This window comes from Podarcis bocagei (assembly GCF_964188305.1).
Source record: "Podarcis bocagei genome assembly, chromosome: 6".
Lineage (NCBI taxonomy): Eukaryota > Metazoa > Chordata > Lepidosauria > Squamata > Lacertidae > Podarcis > Podarcis bocagei.
This window is the reverse complement of record NC_138130.1, coordinates 31870796-31895362: the sequence shown is the minus strand read 5'-3', so window position 1 is coordinate 31895362 and position 24567 is coordinate 31870796. Positions and strand designations below refer to the sequence as shown.

Below are 24567 nucleotides of genomic sequence, written 5' to 3'. Positions count from 1 at the left end.
TTTTCAATATCTGAAGAAGCTATTTACAGTATTAAGCCCTCATCTGGAAGCACCAGCAGCCTTATTCAAGAGGGAATCTTCAGACAGCAAGGCTTCTATTACATTTCTGTCTAGAACCTCAAACCAATTTTGTCTGGAATTTCAATCTGATTTGCAACAACTCTCTAAAGCGCTTGCACAACTGTAGTAAAGTGTACTTAAGATGCAACCACATAGTAAAAGCGCTTTTTCAACTAAGATATTAGTTGTGTGTCAATGGAGAATGTGGTGAATTGACTGTAAACAAACTGTACATTATACACTTTAAAAAAATGCATACAGGAAATGCATAGAGCACATTTTATTGCTGTAACAATTACTTAGCGTTAACTACATCATTACCCAACAGTGAACTACGAGTATAGATTTTCCTCAAAGGAAAGGCATCTAAAATCATTATAATACAGCTGGGAATACAACGTTCATCTTATGCATTGTGCAGAACTGGAAAACACAGCCACTTCAGCATCAATTCATTTTTACTTAATACTCTGCAACTGGCAACCTATCAGGGAAATAACATGCCATCTATGGGAGTTATCTAGCTATGGGATCAGCAACATTTTGAACATCAAGCAATACGGTGCATGTTATGGACACGTTCAATAATATTGATGTATGCTGCATAAAAAGATATCCATGTAGTTGATCCCTGTGTGGCATGTACCAATACCGAAAATTCTCCAGTTGCTATTAGTTTCCCTCATCACATTTTAACTACCTACTGTTAACGAGGCCAGAAATAATTCTAATGACTGAGGAGGCCATCCTACAGTCACCCACCTGGAACTCAATGGGGGTTTGAACTCAATGGGGTTTACTTCTGAGTAGACATGGATCTATGGACCGCAATAAAGCTATGTGCGCGAGTAGAGGTATATAGAATCGCACCGTATTCCATAAACTTGTGACTACAAAGCACTATAAAAGGTTGCTATTTGGACAGCTTTCCTTTTTAAGTGAAGCAGTCGTCTAATGCTCTAAGCTCTTCTATCATTAGCTTAAGTACCCAATCATCATAAATATATTCCGAAGCACAATAAGGCTTGCTCTTGCCACACAGAAAATTAAGACATTAAGAGCGTTGTCCTTTGCCACAAAATGACTTTCGCCTAAGTGTGTATTTTCCCATCTTATATTTGGGGATGGACAGCAACTGTGCTTAAAAAACAACAAAAGTCTGTCAAAGCCATTGAGCCTAAAATTAGATCCATGTCGTTTATCTTGGTGAGGGAGCACATCCTGGGAGGCAGGAATCCTGTAAATTTCAATAACAAGAGATTGCTCACCATAACGGATTGGGAGGGAAGGACAGTGTTGCATGTATGCACTTCCTGCAATCACAAACAAGCCTGTGCTTCTCGATGCAGACTGCCCTGTGGCAAAACTGCAAAGTTATCAATATCTGTGCTTTCAAGCTGGAGTGGGGAACTTGTGACATATGGGCACATGTCGTCTCAGCCTAATTTCATGTGGCGTATAGGCATGGGGTGGTACAGAGAGAGAAAGAGAAGAATGAGACATGGATAGCAGAGAGAAAAGAGCTCTACTATTGCACTCCATGATGAACTGCAGACCCAAAATTTACTTTTCCTGTAAAGTCAATGGCCTTTCATAGGAAGGCCATTGACTTTACAGTCGAGATTCCACTGGGCGACATCTGGTTTTCAACATTGTAATGTATCACCAGCTAAACATCGCGATAGATGGACGTATCGCGATGACTGAAATAAGGATGGAGCTACGTAGAGGCATTGGCTGACTTCATGGTTTTTCCTACATCGTGATTTCTGCAGAGAAAGCGTGCACAAACACACACACCATGATTCGCAATATATTGCCTAGTCAAAAATTATCAAACTGATATCACGATATGGACTTCAAACCAGTTTTGGACGATATGATGCCCAGCCCTACTGGACAATATCCAATGACAGTATTATTACTATCATGTCACTATTCTGACATATGCAGTCTTGAAACCATTGATCAAGATACCTGTTTTGTGATAAAATGCTATTTATTTAATATCAGCAATTAAGCTAAGCCCAACTGTGCGGTGCTGATATTGCCAAGGTTGCAGATTCGATCCCCAAATGGGATAGCTGCCTATGGATTAGAGAGATCATAGAATCATAGAGTTGGAATAGACCATAAGGGCCATCGAGTCCAACCCCAAGATGATCCTTGAGGTCCCTTCCAACTATGACTCTAATAAAAGGGTAAATCTCTCTCTCTCTCTCTCTCTCTCTCTCTCTCTCTCTCTCACACACACACACACACACACATATGACAATTTTAGAATTGAGTGTGGAATATAAATTATCTTTAGGCCTTGCCACAACAAACCAAGTAGCTCACACCATACACCTCTGTACTGCATCAATGTTGACTGTTTTTGTGGTAAAAGCTAAGATAAAGTGCTCAGTTCAAAATAGGGTGATTCAGTGACGTGACCTATAACCTGATGAGTGATCATGAAACTAATAGATTTTCTGTGATATATGAAAGAGTACAATAGGCACAAGGCATTAAAAATCAGTGACATTAGATGAAATACAAAGGGACTCTAATTTTGAATACACTTACAGACCAATCATGAGCAATAGCCTATTAAGTGTCACCATTGGGTTGCTGTCTAGGCAGATACGTGATATTCACATAAGGCAACCAGCATCATTTAAAATCCATAAGAACCATCAAACAATTTAAATTACTGACAGATAATACCCAAGACTACCGGTACTTAGCAAATTATGTTTAGATACTCTCTGAGTTCAACTAGCCTCCTGACTAGTTTTGTTATGTTACTTCCAATATTAAATACAGTCTTCAAAGAACACAATTTCCACTGTAAAGGAAATTAACAGTACAGTCCTATATGCATGTCTACTTAAAAATAAGTCCCAATGAGTTCAATGGGACTTATTCCCAGGTAAGTGGATATAGAATTACAGCCTCAATTTTTCTTCTCCCCTCGCCTTTCTGAGCACAGAAAGCAACACAGCCTGAATATTATCATCCCTTCCTCTTCTTGTTGAGTAAAAAGACCTCTAAATTTTACAGTCTATAAGGATCTGAGAGTTTTAAAACAGAAAAAAATCTAGGAGTAATCATTATAGCTTAGCAGTAAGTCAAGAATAGGTATTTCTCAATGAAAAACACACATAATGTTAGCCACAGTATTTCCATCAGGAAAGCTATAATGACTCACTTTCGCAGGCTAGTAACATATTGTGTATTACATTTGCTCTTTAAAATTCCAAGGAGTTCAATGGGGTTTTCTTCTGAAATAAATGCTTTAGTTCTATATAACTGGTGCAGGATTGCAGCCATTGTCTGGGTTTACAAGATCCAACATTAAACAAGCATGCATGACATGATCACAATATCATTTTTTAAAAAGGAAAAATTCACTATCAGGCTTGTTTGCCCAGATCATTTTGATGTATGTTCTTATGGGAAGAAGCGCATCACCAAATACTACATACATTCTATATCAACAGAAAGTAGATCACACGTATCATTAAGGAAATGAATTACTGCATATTTATTTTGTTATTGCATTTCTATCCCATCTTTCCTCCAAGGAGTTCGAGGTGGCATGTGGTTTTCCCACTCTCCATATTATCCTCACAACAACCTTGTGAATTAAGTTTAGGCTAAAAGTTGGTTGACTGGCCCAAGGTCACCCTGTAAGCTTCATAGCCAAGTGGGGATTTGAACCCTGGCCTCCAAGGTCCTAGTCTGGCCACACGACAACTCTTAAATACAACAAGAGATAAGACTACAAAGGTTTCACTTCTTCCAGAAAGTCGGTCTCATCATCATCCAAAAAACAACAGCCACCATCATACAAATTCCTACACTCCACGAAGCGTAATAGTAGCACCAGAACAGCATCCTTTGAAAGGAAGGACAAGCAGGGAAGGAATAGAACTCTCCTGTAGCAAGCAATGGGTGACTTAAGATACACATGACCAAAAATTTAAACTAACACACATTGCGGTTCCCCTTTTACTCTACATCCAGTGCATTCCCCACCACTGGTTTGAGAAGTGGTGTCCACGACATTAGCTGCAATCTATATCTGTCCTGTGTTTTGATCCGTCTTCCCAAAAACCAGCTTTGATCTGAACTGAGAAAAAAGAACCAACTAGCTGCAATGTGCACACAAACCTGTGTGCCTTAACAAAACCCACACCGTAGATACAACATAGTACAACCATTTCCATTCATTTCAACTCGTGCATGTACTTAACTGTCTTCTGAAGCACATATAAAAAAGATTAAACTGTAAAGGCCGTATACAACAGAAAAACCAGCACAGTCTGAAGTGGCACTTGATAGTGGCACAAAGTAGTACCACACACACCATCTTCACGGCTGACACAAGTACCCTCGTACTAATAATACAAATGCAGATTGAAAAATTAGGGAGCAATAATCCATATGCTAGATGGCATCAGCTGCCAACTACTGGACCCATTCCGGACTTTGGAACGCAAGCGCTTTGGAAGGTGGCGAAGAGGAAGAAGCGCTTTCCACCTGGAGTCATTAACGATATTTCTAGAAATGCTTTCTGGCCGCTGCCAAATGCTTCTTGGAAATGCAGTAATTTCTACAGGAATGGGCACAAGGAACAGTCCAGGGTGAAAGGGCAGGGAGGGCTGAAGAAAGAAAAAATGGGGGCATTGAATGGACTGAGAGGCAGCAGTTGGGATGGTGGAAGGCAGAGCCAAACTGAGGTGAGAAAGAAGGTGGAAGCGGGAAAGCAGAGGGGTGCAGTGAGCAAAACAATCACGTTGAAGGAGGCGAGAGAAGGAGGAGGCAAGTAGAGCTGTGGTTTAGAAGATGCAGGGCAGGGGAGAGCAGAATTGAAATGCAAAATGTAAAAATGAAAGGAGAGGATAAGAGATAGGAGCTGCAGGGTGTAGAGACAAGAGACGACATGAGGCACAGACCCAAGTGAGTTCTGAAGGATGGAAAGGGCGCGCACGGGGGAGGGGGGGTTCCCTGCAAAAAGGAAAGACAAGCGGAAATTATTGGAGAGGGTAAGAATGGGATACCCTGAACCCTTTTATTATGATGATCAATATTTGCCTCCAGGTGTGGCCCTTCGTCATGAAAGGAGAGTCCCTGCCTCCTGCTCTCCCCTAAAACTCTGGGGCAGAAGTGAGATGGAGGACGGACCCTCACCCAGCCACCCCTCAGCAACACCAATTTTCACACATACACAGACGCGCGCACACCCAAGTTTAAAACGGCATCCTCACCAGAGGGAGTCCAGGTCCCATTCCTGCAGGAGAGCCAGGTCGAAGCTGTCCATGGTGAGGTCGGAGGAAGGATATGTCATCGCTGCTCAGCTGCAACCGCGCAGCGCCCAAGGTGCATCTTAGCAGCGCCGCGGGTGGGCGAGGGGCGAGGAAGAGAGGGGGGCCCTTCCGTGCGCCCCTCCCTCTTCCCTGAAAGAGGAGGAGGAGGAGGGAGGAGGAGACGCAGCGGCTGTAAACCGTCTCCCCGCCTCGCTCTCAGGGAAGCGCCGCCGCTGGCCCGCGCAAGCGGCTGCTCGCTCCTCTGGAGCGCCTTTCCCCTCAGCCGCCTCTCTGGCCGCTTCCTTCCTTCCCCTGCGCGCGCTCTTCTCGCCCTCTCGCTCTCCAGCGCGCGGGGATGTGTACAGCGTGTGACTCGCTCAAGCTGGCGCCCTCGTTGGGAACGCTGCAGCAGCAGCAGCCCTCAGCGGCTAGCTCCTCGCTGGAGGAGCCATGTGGTTTTAAAAAACAACAACGCACAGACAAAACAAAAAAAACACAAGAGAAGCCCGGTTTCTGCTTCTCTCTCTCTCTCCTCTGTGTCCCCGCTTTGTTTCCTTTCCGCGCTTCAACCCTCGCGGTTTTCTTTTCTCGCTCGCTTTTTCTTTAACTGCAACGGAAATCCGCTGCGCGTCGGTGTGCTCAGAACCAGAGGTGATAGCAAAACAATGCCACAAATGCTCAGGAGAAATCAGCACCGCTTACTTGAAGCCCTCTCACTTTTCTGTCAGAATAATAATGTAAATATGCCCATATCCCCTCCCCCGCCGCCCCACAGGCACCTACTCCTTTCTCGTGGGGATAAGGCAGAAGTCTCAGACAGGGGCCATTTGGTTCCTTCAGCAAGGAGAAAGGGTTGTGGTTTTTTTTAATTTTGTTTTTGAGGTGAGGGAAAGCACCAGTCAGGAGTAATTGCGTCTACTTCCAGGCGTCTCTCCCTGTCCAAATATTTCCAGATTTCTGCACATCCCACTTCCATAAAAATGAATCTCCTGCCTAACAATTTGCCCTTTTCTAAAATAAATGAGCAATAATAGGCTTTGAAAAGCTAAGGAGACTATAGACGCCTGACGCATCACACACAGACAAAAAGGGATTTAATATTCAGCTCAGCCTTTCAGAACCCACCTTTCCCAAGTGCCATAGTCCCATAGCAACCAATCATGTAATAATGCAATACATTCCTCAAATCAGCATTTTAGGAATGGTCACATGTGTAAACCCAGTTGAGTCAGAAAGTACACAGCCGGTACAAATTAAAATAGCCCTGAGTGTGATCAGGTGAAACAATTTGGGATGGAGAACCTGTGGCCCTCCAGGTATTGTTGGTCTCCTATTCCCATCAGCCCTGGTTGCAATGGTCCAGAGATTATGGGATTTGTAACACAACAATGTCCAGAGGGGTCGCAACCCGGACTCCAAATCTATGCTTTACAGCAAACCGTTTCCCACTATGCAGATGGTGATCACAGCTGACGAAAGAGCTGTGAAAATAGTGGATATATCAAACCAAACCCCCCTAATGCTATTTTTCTAGAAAAAGGTGCCAGAACTCACCATGAATGCCTCCCTTGTTCTCTTATAATGTCAATGGTGTCCACCTCAGAGGAGCCTGAACTGAGTTCCGGTGACTTCTGGCTTTAAAAAATAGGCCTGGTTGTAGCATACACCTTGAAACCCTTACAAAATAAAACTGCAAAGCTAACAAGCTATCTTACCTCCAAGGGCCACAGCTCAACTTCATTCAAGTTCATACCTTGGCTCCCTTGCACCTTTGGCCGTATCAGTGCTGTATCAGAGCTGTATCAGTGCCTCCGAAGCCAGGAGACCATGGAACAGAAACTCAAAAAGTCTGCTTTTCCTCAACTTCCATGCTCCGCCAGTGATTTCCTCCACAGCCATTGGGATCAGGTCCGCTCTGCTCCACCACTTGCTGTCTGATGTGTGGACAAGTGGGTGGGCTCCGGGCAATTCTGAGCTGGACTGAAGGGGCATGATTATTATTATTTTTAGTCCCTCTGGGCCTGTGCCCTTAGCAGGGGTTTCACCTAACTGCCCCCTAGGTTGTACACCCCTGCCTCCAGCAAAAGGAAATGCAAAACCTCCACCTCTTAATTATCTCGCTTAGGTGTTGATGTTGCTTTTATGCAGATTTACAAAAGCAGCCCCAAGTGAGTTCAGTGATACCATGTGCCATTGCAGCACTAAGGATTAACATCTTTGCGGTGCTTCACTTGTGAAAGAATCTCTAAAGTCGTCATCTTGACTGATCATAACAGAAGGATTAACACTTACATTTGATATGCAGCATTTCCATCTACCTTAGTGTGAGCCTGCATGTTACTATTCAGTGCCGCTAACAAGCATAAACGCAACTTAATTTATCAAGCACATTTCACAGCGCACACTTTAAACTAGATACTCTCTCTGACTGTCATGTTATATATCACAATGGAATCTTCCGGTAATGAGTAAAATGAATGTGTGTATGCCTTCTCTATTAGCTTTAACCTGTCATATGCTTGAGGGTCCTTTTAGGCAACAGGGTCTGCACAACCTTATTTTATTAGTCTCCTGTGCATTCTACACAATAATAATTTCTACAGTCTCTCTCTCTCTCATTCCTTCCAGAAATATAAAGGTCTTCTAGAGGCCAGAGGGGGTTACACTGAGAGAATCAGCCAACATCAGAGTTCAACCCAAAGGGCAAAGGTACACAAGTCAACACACATCCCTATTTGATGGTGATGTATGATCAGAGTCTGGCAAGCAGCCCCTACTGATGTATGCAAACGTTAACCCTGACGAGTGCAATGGGCCAAAGCACAAGAGGGGGGAAGGCAATTTGGGAGAGAGCATTAGCAGCGTGGCCAACCCAGCCCTGTTCCCCCCTCTTCCAATAAATGTGTAAAGGCACTTTTATAAAGCAACAGTGGACCCAGATAATTCACGTAAGGACCTTGAAAGATACTCCTGCAACAACAAAAAGACAAAGAAAGACACAAAGCTCGTTTATCTAACCAAACTCAGATTATTTAACCAAACTGATATCCTGGATAAGATCTTAAACACCTGAGGGTATAGTACCTGGGGGGAAAGGCCTATAAGGGTATGTTCCCATTAGTGGGTTGAAACTCAGCAAGGTCAGCCCTCCTCATTCACTGCCCCATTTGCACAGTGTTGGTCACATCAGAGTGGGGCAGGGATGTCTTCAAGGAACACATACAGCCTTTTTGGCGTCCCTGCAACCTCCACAGCCACCCCCCTGTGATTACATGCTCATTTGCACCTGTGCAATGGCTGTTGGGATGTGTTTACATTACCAATTACTGCTCATCTACTTTCCTAATTGGATTGAAGCTTGTTTAAGACAAAACACATCAGGTAGCAGTATTTGTCACGAAGCCACAGGATCCGTATGGATTGTGGCTGACGTTGGGTGAACGCAGTTTCGAAAGTTAGCAGTGAGAATGCATCAAATGCAGAGAAAGTGGCAATGTGAACACACCCTTAGGCTCCAGATGAAGCCATTTCTTTGTATTTCTTGGCAGGTTAAATACCTATCAGGGTACAGATGGGGAATTTCTGTCTGTCCCCCAACCTCACTTTGCTACCCACCTTTTCACCCATTTCTCACCTTCTCATCCATCACTTAAGCTACTGCAACAGGTTTTGACCTTACCACAACATTGGCCCTACCCTCAGTCCTTTCCTTTTCTCCAATAGATATAGGTGACTACCATTTGCTTCTATGGCATATGATCAAGGACATAACTGGAGTGTGAGGAAGGAAACACATCCTATCAGGGAGTGTGTGTATGTTTATGTGTGTTAAGCTTCTTCCCAACTCTACTGATACCATTGTCTGTAGTAAGAAGCAAATTTTTCCCCCTTCCAACTTTGACCCATATTGCAGACCATTACTTTTGTTCCATAGAACTAAACAGGAAACTCTGAGAACCAGTACCCTGTCTGCAGAACACTGTCCTGGGCTGTTTCTTCACCACACTATAGTGTGATGGAATTTAATGTAGATTGACCCATTCCATGGAAAATCTAATTGTTGTTGCTGCTGCTGGTGGTGGTGTTTAAGAAAGAAACTGTTGATAATGCCCATTTATGATATTCTCAATAGTCGTGCCCACGCTGTGGAACACCCGCCCATCAGATGTCAAGGAGATAAATAACTATACAACCCTTAGAAGACATCTAAAGGCAACCCTGTAAAGAGAAGTTTTTAAAATGTTTAATGGTTTATTATATTTTCATATATGTTGGAAGTCATCCAAAGTAGCTGGGTCAACCCAGTCAGATGGGAAGGGTACAAATAATAAAGTTGTTGTTGTTGTTGTTGTTATCTAAATGACCCATTTGTGATAATAGCCCCCCTGTTTAGAAGCAATCTTTACCCTCTTTCACTCTCAATCTCTAGGCTCAACAACCAATACACACACACACACACACACACACACACACACACACAGAGTGGTACCTCTGGATACGAACAGGATCCATTCTGGAGCCCCGTTCACATCTAGAAGCAAACGTAACTAGTGATGGCATGTCTGCGCACACGCGCATCACTTTTCGTAGCTTCTGCGCATGCATGTGACATCATTTTGAGCGTCTGCGCATGCACAAGCGGCAAAACCCGGAAGTAACGCACTCCATTACTTCCAGGTTGCCACAGAGCGCAACTCGAATGTGCATTCAACCCGAGGTATGACTGTGTATGTATATATATGTGTGTGTGTGTATAATTTTAATTTAATTTATAGTATGTAAAAAGCACTGCACATTTTTGGGTGGCCCCATTTTGCTTCCATACTGATGGGCACTCAGACACCTGTGTTCACGATTACACAGGATAATAGTTAATGTTGATTTTCAAACCCAAAGAGATAACTCAAGGGATTAAGCATTCATTAGTGTGGTAAAGCAAACTAGCCCCAGAAATGCAGTTTGTTACACAAAGAAGTGTGGAGACCCTTTGAAAGCCACCAAGGTATTAGTTACATTTAACATTTGTAAAGTGTTATGCTGCTCTTTGTGTGTGCCATGTTTGTACAGTCAGGTTAAGCGATTCACACCTTAAGCATGTGCAAAGGGTTCTTTTGAATGAGGTAAAAGGTATTTGAAATTCATGAATATACACCAAGGCAAAATGGAATTAGATAAACTTTACCTAGAGCAGAAAGACAGATAAATTCATTTAAGTAGGATGTAAATTATGAGTCCAACTCAACTTTTGTTATGATAACTTGTCCATTGGAGACAATAGATGCTTCTGTCTAAGCCTAAGGTAGCACATTTGCACTGCTCTGTCCATATAATTAACAGTGCTGCTGGATTTTTTCACTTCTGGATGACCATGTAAAACAACACATTCAGTGTAGTTAATTTCCTCCTCCGCCAATTAAAATTACTATGCTGGAGTTACACAAGTTAATTGCCACAGGTGCTATTTCACTGGATGTAATTAAGGGATTTGGTCACGGAGATGCATGTTCCATTGAGATTGCTTTGCTAGTTCTCCATTCCTAAGGAAATAAGTATCCCAGCATGCCCTACAATTGTCAAATAAACTGCTTCTGAGGTTGTATCTGGGCACATTGTTTTTCTGCAGCTGAGTAGCAACATGGGACTACATCCTAAGTTGTAACCTAGCACAATTACTGGCAAAAATAAGACTAGACTTTCAGTATTAAAGATGCATTGTCTTATTTTTTCCTGTTTGTTAGTATTCTGGGCTTTGCCTGGAATTAAAAGCATGCAATTTAATTTAATGTACATATATCTGCTTATTTTGCATGATTTGCTCTGCTTCCAAAATTAAAGTTCAGAATTTAGATATTCAAACCATTCAAAATTCAGCTCTGCTAGCTCAGCTTTGGTTGTTATATGGCAAATAGGGATTAAAGAAGAGTATGGAAGATGGCCAAATGAGTCATGTAGGCTGAAAATGATTGTGGGAGGAGTTATTAAATGTAAACTCCACCCACAAGCCTGTAGAAGTTCTTTCCAGTTCAAGATTGGTGTCTGAACCTGCAATACATTACCCATGCGAGGTTGTGGGTCCCCCTTACAACCCTAAAGATTAGAAACTTGATTCCCTACCCTGAAAGCTAAAGATTTTAGCATGCCAAATTCTGTGCCAGATACCATGTTTGATGCTTGGGGAATGTAACACTTTAAAAATATACAGTATACAGAACATATATAAACCTCTAGATACCCCTTTATTACTCTACAAACAGAGCCAGTTTTGTTATCTCTTATGTCAACATTTAATAATCATGATTTTGTAACTGTATAACTCACTACACCTTCACCCAAACTAGAACTTCATTCTCATTTTATACCTGAACTGGAAGACCAGAGCTTAGCCAATGTGCTTTCATAGCTCAATTCACATTCTTCTTGAAGCTGTCCTAAGGGGACCACTGCCAATCCTTTGACCTTGGTACTCTCATGGGTTTTATGGGTGGAAAAAGATCACATTGGAAAGGCTCTAGATCTAAAGCCCTCTGGTTCCCTCATCATTGGCCCCAACAAAGCAGACGAACTATAGAAACTCTGGAGCGCAGTTATTTTCCCTCTCAATGAAACTGATGGGAGGCAACATAAAGCTTGTATGGGGTGGGTGGGGGGAGAAACCTGGCAGGACTCAGTAAGTAGCAGTTCCTCCACCACAGACTCCCCTCCCACCCTGACCTCCATAGGATTGCTTAGTTAACATGCTTTCTTTTTAAAAGAAGAGTAGATCAATGTTACCACCACTGACTCTGGGGCAATGGATTACAGCATTTTGAACTAATCCTGTTGCTAGATAAATGGGGATTGACTCCCTAAGATAGTATTCAGAAGAACTATTTGTCTGATAATTATGAGTTTTTGTTGAGATCAAGAATCTAGGTATGTAGTTCCTTGGCCTCTTTTGTGGGTCCATTTATATATTCTGCTGCTATTGCGAGTGCTTTAAGGGACCTTGATACAGCAGGACATAAATCAATAGTCTGCTTGCTTTCAGAATACAGGAATACCCTTGCTTTAGAGAAGAACATAGGAAATAGTTCTTTATCTTCCTTACTTTTAAAAAATGGATTTTTCTTTTGTGTCTTCATTCCTGTACTGATGAAAAGCTGTTGTTGACAGTTATTGACCATCAATAGGAGGGCAATGTGTTTCTGATCATCTGTTATCAACAATAGCTGTCCATCAGTATATGAATGTATGCAGTGCGATCCTATGGATGTTTACTCAGAAGCAAACTCTATGGTTTACAATAGTGTGTTTAAGCTTGCAGCTTCAATGGGGCTTACTTCTGTGTAGATATATACAGGATTGCACTGCATGACTTTAAAATAAGATGAATCACATTCAATCTATAGAGATTATGGTAAAAAGATTGAAATTCTAGCCATCTATTAGCTTTCGCTTGTGACTCAAAATATATCCTACCGTCTTTGTTCTGGTTTCAATGCAATTATTCTTTTTTTAATTGTGATATTTACCTTAATTTTTAAAGTGGCAAGAGGTGGATATGTTGGAGGCGGAGAGGCAAGAAATTAATTAGGATTATTTTAAATCTAAGATTAAAACAGTGTGCCTGCATATAGATTTGCTTCAATGAGCTGGGTCCACTGAAGTGTTAAACATGACTGTACAAATTAGGGAAGGCAATAGATATGCCTGGGGAATAGTGGATGCCATTATTTTATATGCCTTCTTCCAACTATGGATAAGTCATGTTTCATTCTTTTTGTTGAAATGTGTGACCTCAAATTGGTTTAACATATCATTTCGCTAAAACTGGAAGGCAATAGCAAAACTTCATTTCAAGCCTTTGCTGGTTCTCATCAAGGGCTTGATCTAAGTTGCCACTTGTGATCTACCTGATTATAGGGTTGGTAGAGAGTTGTTGAGCTTTTGGGGGGCAAAGTTTTTTGGGCAATTTCCACCCGGGCACTGCTTCCAACTCCAGTATTCTGGATATATCTAGGAAATTCCAGAAGTATGGCAACCCTACCTTATTGCAACTTGGAAAGTACCATTGCCCTAGTATGATGTACTGTATGTGAACCATTTGTCCCCACCTCCAAAGCAATGCACCCCAGTTCCAAAATGAATGCGGGCTTTTTGCAGAAGCAAGTTAGTAACACCTGCTTTGCAGAAGCACTGCATATGTATTTGTCCTGCATTCCAATGCAAATAATTCTCTTATATAGTAACCAACACAGCTTATTATTATTATTATTATTATTATTATTATTATTACTACTACTACTACTATTATTATTCACTGAATTTATATACCGCCCTATACCCAGAGGTCTCAGGGCGTTACAAATAGCCCATTTTAATTTGCTCTCTGTGGCTAGCACCAACATGCTTTCTTGACCCCTATCAAATATCTTGCAAATGGTTGCATTGTTATAGAAATGACAGGCGCCAGATGTGTACTGTGATCTGCAATCAGAGATATATTGGTTATAAGAGCAAAATTACTGTTTCTGTTGCATTTCAGCTCCTCTCTTTGAAGTTTATGGTTTTTAAAGAAAACGCCCGCAAGTGAAGGCCTAATAAGATTCTGAAATGCAACAACTTACTGGGATATTATACAGCAGTTTTAGAACATCAGAGAAACTGGCATAAATAACTACACGGTGAAAAGCTCTTCAGCAGACAATGACAGAGATGATGACAGGGTGGCAAAGGAATACGTTTTCAATTCACGAGAGTTAACGGCGCTGCACTGCATTTTCTAAACAAAGGTTGCTGAACATTTCGTGAAGTACCCACTTAATATTCAATCGCAAGATTACAGATGCGATAAAGACAACTGATAAAATTCACAGCAGGACGTTCTACATGATGCAACATTTCCAGTAACATTTCCAGTTCACTGTTTTTCAGTACTGTACCTAATCTCCATATAAAATTAGTTCATCTTGTTTGATTTCAGAGTTTAATTATGCTGTTCATCTCTTTAGAAACTAATTGAGCTAGGGGTTTCATCATCAAAGTATAGCTTATCTTTTAAGATGTTGGACTAATCATGGTTGTCACCCCATTTGCAAGCAGCCTTCATTTCCTTTAGTCTCCAATGGCTCGCTTGCTCTCTCTCGCTCTCTATCAATCTATTACTTTTCTCTCTCTCTTACTGAGTCAGTCCATTGGGCCATCTAGCTCATAATTGTCTACACTGACTGGCAGCAGTTCTCAAGGTTTTCAGAAGGCATCTATTCAGGTATTGAACCAAGGAGCTTCTGTATGCAAAACAGACACTTTTCCATACTATTCTAGAAGGTTCCCCAACATTCCAGAACAGAAGGACGGAAGGGGAAGAGGTATTTGGAGGAAATGCATGAAGTTTTGCAGGCCGAGTTTATTTCCCACTACTAGTTGGCTACAATTTTGGGGGTGGTGCTGTGGGTTAAACCACAGAGTCTAGGACTTGCAGATCAGAAGGTCGGTTGTTCGAATCCCCGTGACAGGTTGAGCTCATGTTGCTCCTGCCAACCTAGCAGTTCAAAAGCACCTCAAAGTGCAAGTAGATAAATAGGTACTGCTCCAGCGGGAAGGTAAACGGCATTTCCGTGCGCTGCTCTGGTTCGCCAGAAGTGGCTTAGTCATGCTGGCCACATGACCTGGAAGCTGTACGCTGGCTCCCTCGGCCAATAAAGCAAGATGAGTGCCGCAACCCCAGAATCGTCCGCAACTGGACCTAATGGACAGGGGTCCCTTTACATTTACCTTACTCCCTGAAAGTTTAGGCACAACACGTATACCCCATGCACTCTCTCTCTCTCACACACACACATCATAGGATGTGTGAAGAAATTAAATGTAAACCTATCAAACTGTGGTGTTCAGTAAACAGTTGTTTGTTTAAATGCACTTAAACTAGTGGATGATTCAGTTGTTATGGGGATCATGTACATCTGAATTCCTTTATCTAAACTTGGGATTCCCATCACTGAACCAGTTTAAGTGTATTTTATGGTCACTAAAATATGAGAAGAGAAAGCCATTAATATAATCACCTTTCCTTTAAAATTTGGTGATGATTAGTTCACCTCTTCATCCATATAATTACAGTGATGCCGGGTTCCTACATATCCTGCAGTTTTCAAATGTTTCTTTATATATATCCAGACTATTTCCAGATGGTTTTCCCGAGCATTGTTAGAAGTTAAAAATGCAGCAGGCTGTGACTATCTTAATTGAGGCCTTTACCCCCTGGATGTTTCCAAAACCTGTAGCGGGGACAAAGTGCGTATCGTGAAGAGATGTTCCAGAGGAGGTTCTATAAATCTGCCACCATACTTGGTATATTTTTGTGTGTTCTCCCCCTAACCCAGCAATGACCCTTACAAGACACACACCATGCTAAGATTATTTATGCTCCTGGCAGGAATAATCTGCATTAGATGGCTGCATATGAGCTGGCTAGAATTCATGCAGCAATATGAAAGCTGGTTTTGCAACACTTCTGTGTGTTTATTTTGGAGACAATGGCTGACCAAGATTTTTTTATTATACTTGCTTCTTTTCTCCATTTTGCAAATGAATGAAGTTATCTTAGGGAAGTTCTCATTGAATTTCCCCTTTTTTCTGGCTCGCTCACAGCAGAACTGATAAATGGTCCACAAAATGTGAAATGCCAGAATGGATATGAAGAAGCTGAAGAAATGGGCATTAGTGTGGGAAAGATGAGCAATCAAAAAACAGGCTTCCCATGAATATTGTACTAAAATTACAGCTTGCGGTTACCCCGGAATGACAGTAACAGAGCCATACCATTGGCTAGTTTAAGAAAAGAAAGACTTTTCTGTGTTTCCTGCACCACTATTTATGCTCATGATACAAAGTATGGTTTGTTGCAACTAGTTAATGTCAATAACAAAGATCGCACAGGCATACATGAATTACACGAATAGTACACTAACATAAAAAAAGCCTGCTGGATTAGGCCAAGAGCCCATCTGCTCCAACATCCTGTTATCATAGTGGCAGGGGAATACAAGGTAGCACTGTGGTCTTGGGTTTACCAATCAGAAGGTCAGTGGTTTGAATCCTCTTGACAGGGATGAGCTCCCATCGCTCCGTCCCAGCGCCTGCCCACCTAGCAGTTCAAAAACACACTAGTGCAAGTAGATAAATAGGTACCACTGAGGCGGAAAGGTAAACAGCATTTCCTTGTGCTCTGGCACTCGTCATGGTGTTCGGTTGTGTCAGAAGTGGTTTAGTGATGATGGACACATGACCTGGAAAGCTGTCTGTGGACAAATGCTGGCTCCCTCAGCCTGAATCAAGATGAATGCCACACCCCTTGATCGCCTTTGACTGGACTTAACTGTCCAGGGGTCATTTACCTTTACCTTATCATAGTAGTCAACCAGATGTATGTGAAACCCAAAAGCAGGACCTGAGCACAACAGCACACTCCCCAGTGGTAATGAGACATGGGGCAAGATGCTACATTGTGGTGTTTTTAAAAAAGTCTCATACAAGTGGATTTGCATACAATTTTAGGCTGATTTCAGTAAATGTTAAGCATGTGTTTGAATATCCCATTAAAATGAGGCTTAGACATTAGACATGACCAATAATTTGTCCAAAACCAGAGGAATGTTGACATTTTGCCAACAGTTCTTAACCTGGCAATTCATATATGCAGATATTCTTTCATGGCCTCTATTGATATTTTAAAATATTGATTAGCCAGAAAAATAACAACTTTTTTAAAAACTGGAACTCAGAATAGTTATAAAATCTGGAGTTAATCAGACCAGTTTCAATTGTCTGAAAGTGTGGACCACTAAAACTCAGTTTTAAAGATACAAGGAGTGAATAATGAGCATTATTTTTATAAGTGCAAATAGAGTAGTTACTTGCTTGCTAGGGCTTTGAAAATGTGTTCATAAAAACAATTAAAACTATTCAGCAGTATGTCATCATAGTAATGATATATTTATGACCATCAGAATACTCTCTTGACAGTTTCCATTGCTTTCTAATATTCCATATCAAATGCTATCTGAAAATATAGCCAATCTATATTAAAACCTGAGACTTAAATGGATTTTTGTGACAGTTTCATAATGCAGAGGGGGCTTTATAAAATCAAGTCAAATACCTTGCATAGTCTCTGTCAAATGTTATGAGTGGTCTGGAAAATAAAAATTGAATTCCATTTTGTTATTCAATATATTTGCCGTTATTCTCTTTCTCTCTCAGATATATATATGTACAATATCACCAATCATGTTGATGGAAGCATGTTTTCCTGGTTGTGGATATTTTTCCCTAGCTGAACGGAGTTATGTTTGGAAAAAGATGTCCAACCTAATTCAACAACTAAGTTGTGTATGTACAGCCTAGTGCTATAAACTCATGATGAGTTTTCTGGGAGAAAGAGCAGAAGACTAGATTCAGTCCCACTGCTTCAGAATCTCCATCAAAAAGCTGATCAGCAGTTTCCACCAGATTTTTCTGGGCCGCACTCATGCAATCTCGGTTGCCAGGCATGATTTTTCAGACAGAGCCCAGTTTGTATATGTATATAAGAGTCTGGGAGATGTGTTGACACTTCCATATTATTCTGATTCAAAACAAGCAAAAAAGGGCCTCATCCTAAGATTGCCTGTACAAACCAATTAACAAATGTTTTGGAAATATATTGGTGATTAGCAACAAATCTATCAGAGCAGATAAAAGGTAAAGGTACCCCTGCCCGTACGGGCCAGTCGTGTCCGACTCTAGGGTTGCGCGCTCATCTCACTCAAGAGGCCGGGAGCCGGCGCCGTCCGAAGACACTTCCGGGTCACATGGCCAGCGTGACGAAGCTGCAGCTGGCGAGCCAGCACCAGCGCAGCACACGGAAACGCCGTTTACCTTCCCGCTATAAAGCGGTACCTATTTATCTATTTGCACTTAGGGGTGCTTTCGAACTGCTAGGTGGGCAGGAGCTGGGACCGAACGATGGGAGCTCACCCCGCCACGGGGATTCGAACCGCCGACCTTACGATCAGCAGGTCCTAGGCACTGAGGTTTTACCCACAGCGCCACCCGCGTCCCACATCAAATAGGTATCAGCATAAATATTTAGGATAAGGCTGCTCAGCACAGTACCTGAAAAGTCACCTGGATATAGTTAAATAATACACATTATTCACTTCAGATACACACAGAGTTCATGCAGATTGCTACGGTCTCCACCATGGAGAGGGAAGCTCTTTGGCAAACGTACCTTTCTGCAGAGTAGCTTCATCTATTGATATGCACTGGAGCGTTCGCATCTGGAAGAGATCACCAGCTCAAGTTGACAATGATTTATCTAAAATAATGTTTAATAATGGATAAGTAAGGTTTTATATTGTTGTGAGCTCCCTGCTTCCCTGAGTGATAAGAAACACTGCCTGGGTGGTTCCTTTGGAAGAGAAAGTGCTGTGGGGACTTTGGGCATTTTTGTAATGTTTGCTTTATTTTGCAAGTATACAAGGAGAACATAAAGGGAAACAAGCAGCAGATGCTTCTACCAGGCAGTATATCCGCATCATAGGAAAGCAAAGAATCTTAAACCTTGGCTGTGTACACACCATGCATTTAAATCACACACCCCTCCCTTGAAAAAAAGAATTTATGCCTCACAGAGGCTGCAATTCCCAAATCCTTAACAAACTAGAATTCCAAGGATTCTTGGTGGAGGGCAAGAGAGATAATAATAATAATAATTTATTCTTTATACCCCATCCATCTGGCTGAGTTTCCCCAGCCACTCTGGGCGGCTCCCAATCAAGTGTTAAAAACAGTACAGCATTAAATATTAAAAACCTCCCTGAACAGGGCTGCCTTCAGATGTCTTTTAAAGATAGGATAGCTGCTTATTTCCTTCACATCTGATGGGAGGGCATTCCACAGGGTGGGTGCCACTACCGAGAAGGCCCTCTGTCTGGTTCCCTGTAACCTCACTTCTCGCAATGAGGTAACTGCCAGAAGGCCCTCGGCGCTGGATCTCAGTGTCCGGGCTGAACGATGGGGGTGGAGATGTGCTTTAAATATGTGGTATGTATGAAGCCAGTATTGCCTACTCTGGCTGGCAACAGCTCTCAAGGAGTCTCAAGCAGAGGAACCTTTTCTATCCCCTTCTGCTTCAGCCGTGTTAACTGAAGATGCTGCAGATCAAACCTGGGATAAAGTTGCCTGCATAGCGACGGAGAGGTGGGTGATCAGTAATGGGACCACACCACGAGAGGCGGTTTAACCTTCCCTCCTCAGCGCATGCCTGATGAAAAAGCCGAACACTCCTTCTGCCCCAGCCACTAATTACCTCAGGGGAAGCATCAACTGGCAGTGCAATATCAAATAGCAGCACCAGCATGATTTGTTGTCGCAACTGGGGAAGATTAATTACCTTCCTTATGTGGGATGGCCCTGCTCTTGCAATTTGTTTATTTTTTTAAAAGCAGAGATGTGAAACGCATTAATGCATTCCCTGTAATCTCTAGCTTGCTTGTCATCATTTCCCTCCCTCTCTCTCTCCCTCCCTCCCTCCCTCTCTCTGTTCGAAAATCTGCCCCAACACTTGTTTCTTCCCACATACACATGCCACTTCCCTTACAGGTGAGATGTGTCACTCCCCCCACCACCCCAATTCTTACAGCTTTTCCATTCCAGAAATTCAAGAGAGATTTCTTTGTATGTTCCAGCCACTAGTTCCCATTGAAGAAACTATTAACCACCCATCCCAGGCAATAAACAAGGAATTTGCCTAACAAAGGAAGATTGGCCACTTATAATATTATTTTTAAAATACTGATTAGCTAGGGAAATAATGTTTCCCCTAACAGACTTTTTAAGCTACTGTGACCACACACAAAAAAACCCCACCCGCATTTTGCACTGGCACTGTAGAAATCAAGTGTGCATCATCTTCTAATGCAGTGTGAAAGTCGAGGAGAAATTCATCAGTAGAACGGCCGTGCTAACTCTATCAAACACAATATAATCCCGTCTTAAAATCTGAGGTTTGTGTTTTTTTCTTTCCATTCCGGGAATATTAAGGGTTGCAATTTCGAAGCTGGTGTTCCTGCACGAAAAATTGATTAGTTCAATTTCAAGGTGTCAAACTGGTGAACAGTTCAGTACACAGTAAAATTCAATTTTGGTGATTAACACTCACAATGACTATTTTTGTTATAACAGCCAAATTCTTATTTCCAAACCTGGTGTTCATTGTTCTGGTACACTTCTTTCCCCTGCAATCATCAGCTAGTTACTAGTTGGGAGAGATATTTGTAGAAGAGAGCTGAGTGCTAGCAATCTACTGTGCAAATGTTGTTCGCACTGCATCCATCACGACTGGTGGAAAAAAGAGACAGCAGGAAATGAGAAGGAAATAGTTATTATGTCAACATAAATAAAAAAAGAAGAAACACCAATCAATTCTATATTGTCTTGTAAAAAATGGGGGTGGGGGGGACTGATTGAAAACGTTCGCCTTGTAATAGCTTGTATATCCTGGATCTCTTATTGGAGGAAGCCACTAAAAACCACAGGGAAGAGAGCTTGTATCAGTACCAGAAATAATTAACTGAGAAGTTAATTAACAGTTTCATTGTCCGCCCACCTTTTGCGCCCATCGAGCCTTAGTTGTACATAGGTCTGCATGACTAGTTCGGACATACAGTGGTACCTTGGTTTACAAACTTAATCAGTTCAGAAAGTCCATTCTTAAACCAAAGCGTTCTTAAACCAAGGTGTGCTTTCCCATAGCAGCGGGAGACTCAATTTACAAATGGAACACACACAACAGGAAGCGAAACATGTTCTTATTCCAAGGCAAAGTCCACAAACCAAAACACCTACTTCCGGGTTGGCAGCGTTCTTAATCCAAGTTGTTCATAAACTAAGCTGTTCTAAAACCAAGGTACAACTGTAATGTGAATGGGGATGTGCATCCATTCTGATGTGCAGCCAAACACACATTCCTCCGAAGTGGGGATAGAAGTCATCTGTATTCAGCGGCACATCTGGATATGGACATTGTTCATCTGCACTGCTTTGGGATGAGGAGCTGGGTGTGCATCTACACCAGCATCCCCATCCTGCCCCAACACTGTAATACTACCCGTGTCTGCTTAGAAGTATGCCCCATGGGGGACTTACTCTCAGGTATGCGTACGTAGGGCTGCGGCCTAAGAATGACAGAACTGAGGCCAGGAGTGTGGACCTAGTTGCCCTTCCTGTGGGGCTTATGTGGGAGCAATGCTTAGCAGAGCACCAAAGGTAGATTTAGGGAGAACGACTGGTTCAGCTGCATTGGCCCTGGAGCCTTGGGGGTGCCACAACTATGAAGTAGACTGGAAGGTGAGAGGCGGCGGGTGCCAAATGTTGCAGTAACATGTTGCACAAGGCGCCACTGCAATTTAAGACCCCAAAGTCCGCCACTGAGAGCACTCCTGGTGACAGCTGAGATGGAAGGCTGCTGAAACTAGTTCTCAAAACTTGTGTGTACAACTATATCTTTCCCATTATTAACAGCTACTGGACAGTTTCACTGTATGGCAATTAACTTTCTTACCTCATTAATGACCAGTCAGTGGAAGACACACTAAAACATGTTAATGTTGTCACTTGATCACCAGACTATCAGCTGTTCAACAAGGGGAGAGGGAAAGATGCTCTGGGTTAATTTGTGATGCATGAGTTGTTAACTCATAATGAACCCCACTAGATTCCATCTTGTTATTGCAATCAAGTGGTTAAGACACTTCACTTGACTGCCTCGTTGCTGAAAGCTAAAAATGTGTGAGTCTGAAATCAGACAGCCAGCACAAGTCCACTCAGTTATAAGGAGCCTGATCTAATATGTCAGTCAGATCATTTCCTCACGAAGCTGGAAAAACAGTTCATGACAGACTGTCTTTGTTGTGGTGACTACCTGGCTCATACTTCTACTGTATTTTTCTGGCTCCGTAATAACATAAAGCTCTTTGTCCCCTCAAGGCTTCCTTTCTGTGAAATATGCCTTTTTCTAAGGAAATTACATTTGTGGAATCCAAGATGCACCAGGAGTGTAGCAGACTTTTCTTCCCGTGAGAGTAATGCGTAAATAAATCTTTATGGATAAGGCCACATGTGACTTGGATCCAGAAAAATAGAAACAGCAGATGCAAATTGACTTGCGTCATTCAGAAGTGCATCTTGGAACTGTGCTACTGTTTAAGAAGCTGTTTCAGTTCTTATTAGTTCGCTTCCCTGCTTAGTGTTGATTTCCATAGAAATATGCCCCCACAATAGTTTATGAGCCTGGGTGTTTTCTTCTTTCCTTTAAGGAATTTGTATTTTGTAGCACTACGTTGAATATTTCTTTCCTTGGCCGTTCTCCATCCATTTATGAGAAAAAAAATAGCATCCAAAAATTGTGAAATGGAAAAGAAAAATTTGGTGAAATAGGTTGGGTGCAGTTTTTTTTGTTATGCTTCTCTTTCAATGTGGCCAATGAGTGTGCCATTCATTTTACACACCATCTCTCTGTGGTCTGCACTCTGCAGCCTTCCTGTGGGCCTGTGTTTCTTGAAAACCTGGAAATGAGTGAATCTGCCAGTTTTGGTTTCTCCAAGTTTCTTATTTTTCTAGTCTTCAGTTCTCCACATTTCCACGAGATTTTATTTGAAGTGTCATTAAAATTCATCTTAATATACACATTTGTATTCAATTTTGCCTAATATAACACACTGCCATAAAGCAAAGTTTCCTAATGTAATGCATTTCTGTATTTTATTTCTGCTAATACATGCATTTATAAACACACTTTGCCCTATTATATGTAGTTTTGTATACATTAATTGGTTAGAGAACGTTACTGCAACAGTTGGAAACATGCAAATTCCAAAGGATGGCTGTTTCAGTTTGCATATTATTTTGGAAAGTGCCTAAATAAGTTCACCTTTAAATGATGAAATCAGATTTCTCCCCCAATACAATTCTGAAAACCCCATGGCATCCTCAGCTGTTTTTTCCTATAAGCCTAGGAAAGTGGAAAGGTTGTCTGCTGTACCCGATAGCTCTTTGAGGGTTGACCTCAGGACTCTTGATACCTCAAGGACCACCTTTTCCCACATGAATCAACCCAGAGCTTCTAGGCATACTAGCGCTAGAGTTTTCTTTGCTTGTTAATATACAGGGCGTCTTTTAAAAGAGGCCCCATGGAACATGTGTACTCTGTATCCACGGGGCCTCTTTTAAAGGACTCACCCTGTACATGGACCTGTTGAGACAGATATGGATATGGGCAAGTCTCAGTGTAGTAAAAGAGAGGTTGCCAACATGGTGCCCTCCAGATGTTGATGGACTACAACTACCAACATCCTTGGCCATTTGCCGTGCTGGCTAGGGCTGATGGGAACTGGAGTTCAACAGTATCTGGAGAGCCACAGGAAATCAAGTCTAGATCAGTGTTTCCCAAACTTAGGTCTGCAGTTATTTTTTGGACTACAACTCCCATCATCCCTGACCACTGGTCCTGCTACCTAGTGATGATGGGAGTTGTAGTCTCCCTGTTTTCAGAGACCCAAGTTTGGGAAACACTGAACTAGATGATTTCCAAGTACTTTCCCATGTGGCGAACTTTTAATAGCAAATATTTTCTTTGTTTAGTATACTCAGTGCTTTTTTTGTTAAAAAAAAATTCTACTCGTATTGAAATACTGCCCCTCAATGAGGCCAAACTTAGATTTACAAAATGTTTAGGGTTATGCGTACCCCTGCATCCCCCCAGAAAAAAAGCACTGAGTATAATGATATCATTTTTACATTTGTCTGGCTAAAAAAAAGGTATTCATTCTTCATCGAACTTTGATCCTCGTGGCTCTCACAGTAGTACATATTGACAGAGATTTTAATCTTAACAACTTTTCTATTACAACAACCACAGGATCAAAATTATAACAAGTTTATCTGAAATCCTCCATGACATCAGAAAGCTACTGCAAGCAAGAACATGATAAACTGTTCTGTTCTATTGTTAACAAAACACAAATATTTATATTGAGCCAGTCACTAATACTTAGAGCACTTGCTACGGTTAATTTACATAATGTTGCATACATGAAAGCTGCTCCTTTAGCTGCAGTGCAATGAGATAACAATCTCTCATTTTTTATTTTTTATTTTCTTTCATATTTCTCCAAGAGAATCCTGGGGCAGC

At 41.9% G+C, this 24567-nt stretch overlaps 1 protein-coding gene across 5 annotated transcripts in view; it reads right to left on the bottom strand.

The window, feature by feature from the left end:
* AFF3 (ALF transcription elongation factor 3) overlaps positions 1–19885 on the bottom strand; it is a 246805-nt gene extending 226920 nt beyond the window's left edge. For 2 of the 5 annotated variants that reach the window (XM_081199266.1, XM_081199268.1), the window contains exon 1: positions 5316–6015. In XM_081199266.1, coding sequence (XP_081055392.1) covers positions 5316–5395 — 80 coding nt within the window. In that variant the 5' untranslated portion in view covers positions 5396–6015. Of the gene's footprint in view, positions 1–5315; positions 6016–14498; positions 14578–15397; positions 15611–18606 lie in introns of those variants that run through there. The other 3 variants (XM_081199269.1, XM_081199267.1, XM_081199265.1) reach the window with 3 other exon arrangements.
* Between the last annotated feature and the right edge of the window lie 4682 nt (positions 19886–24567).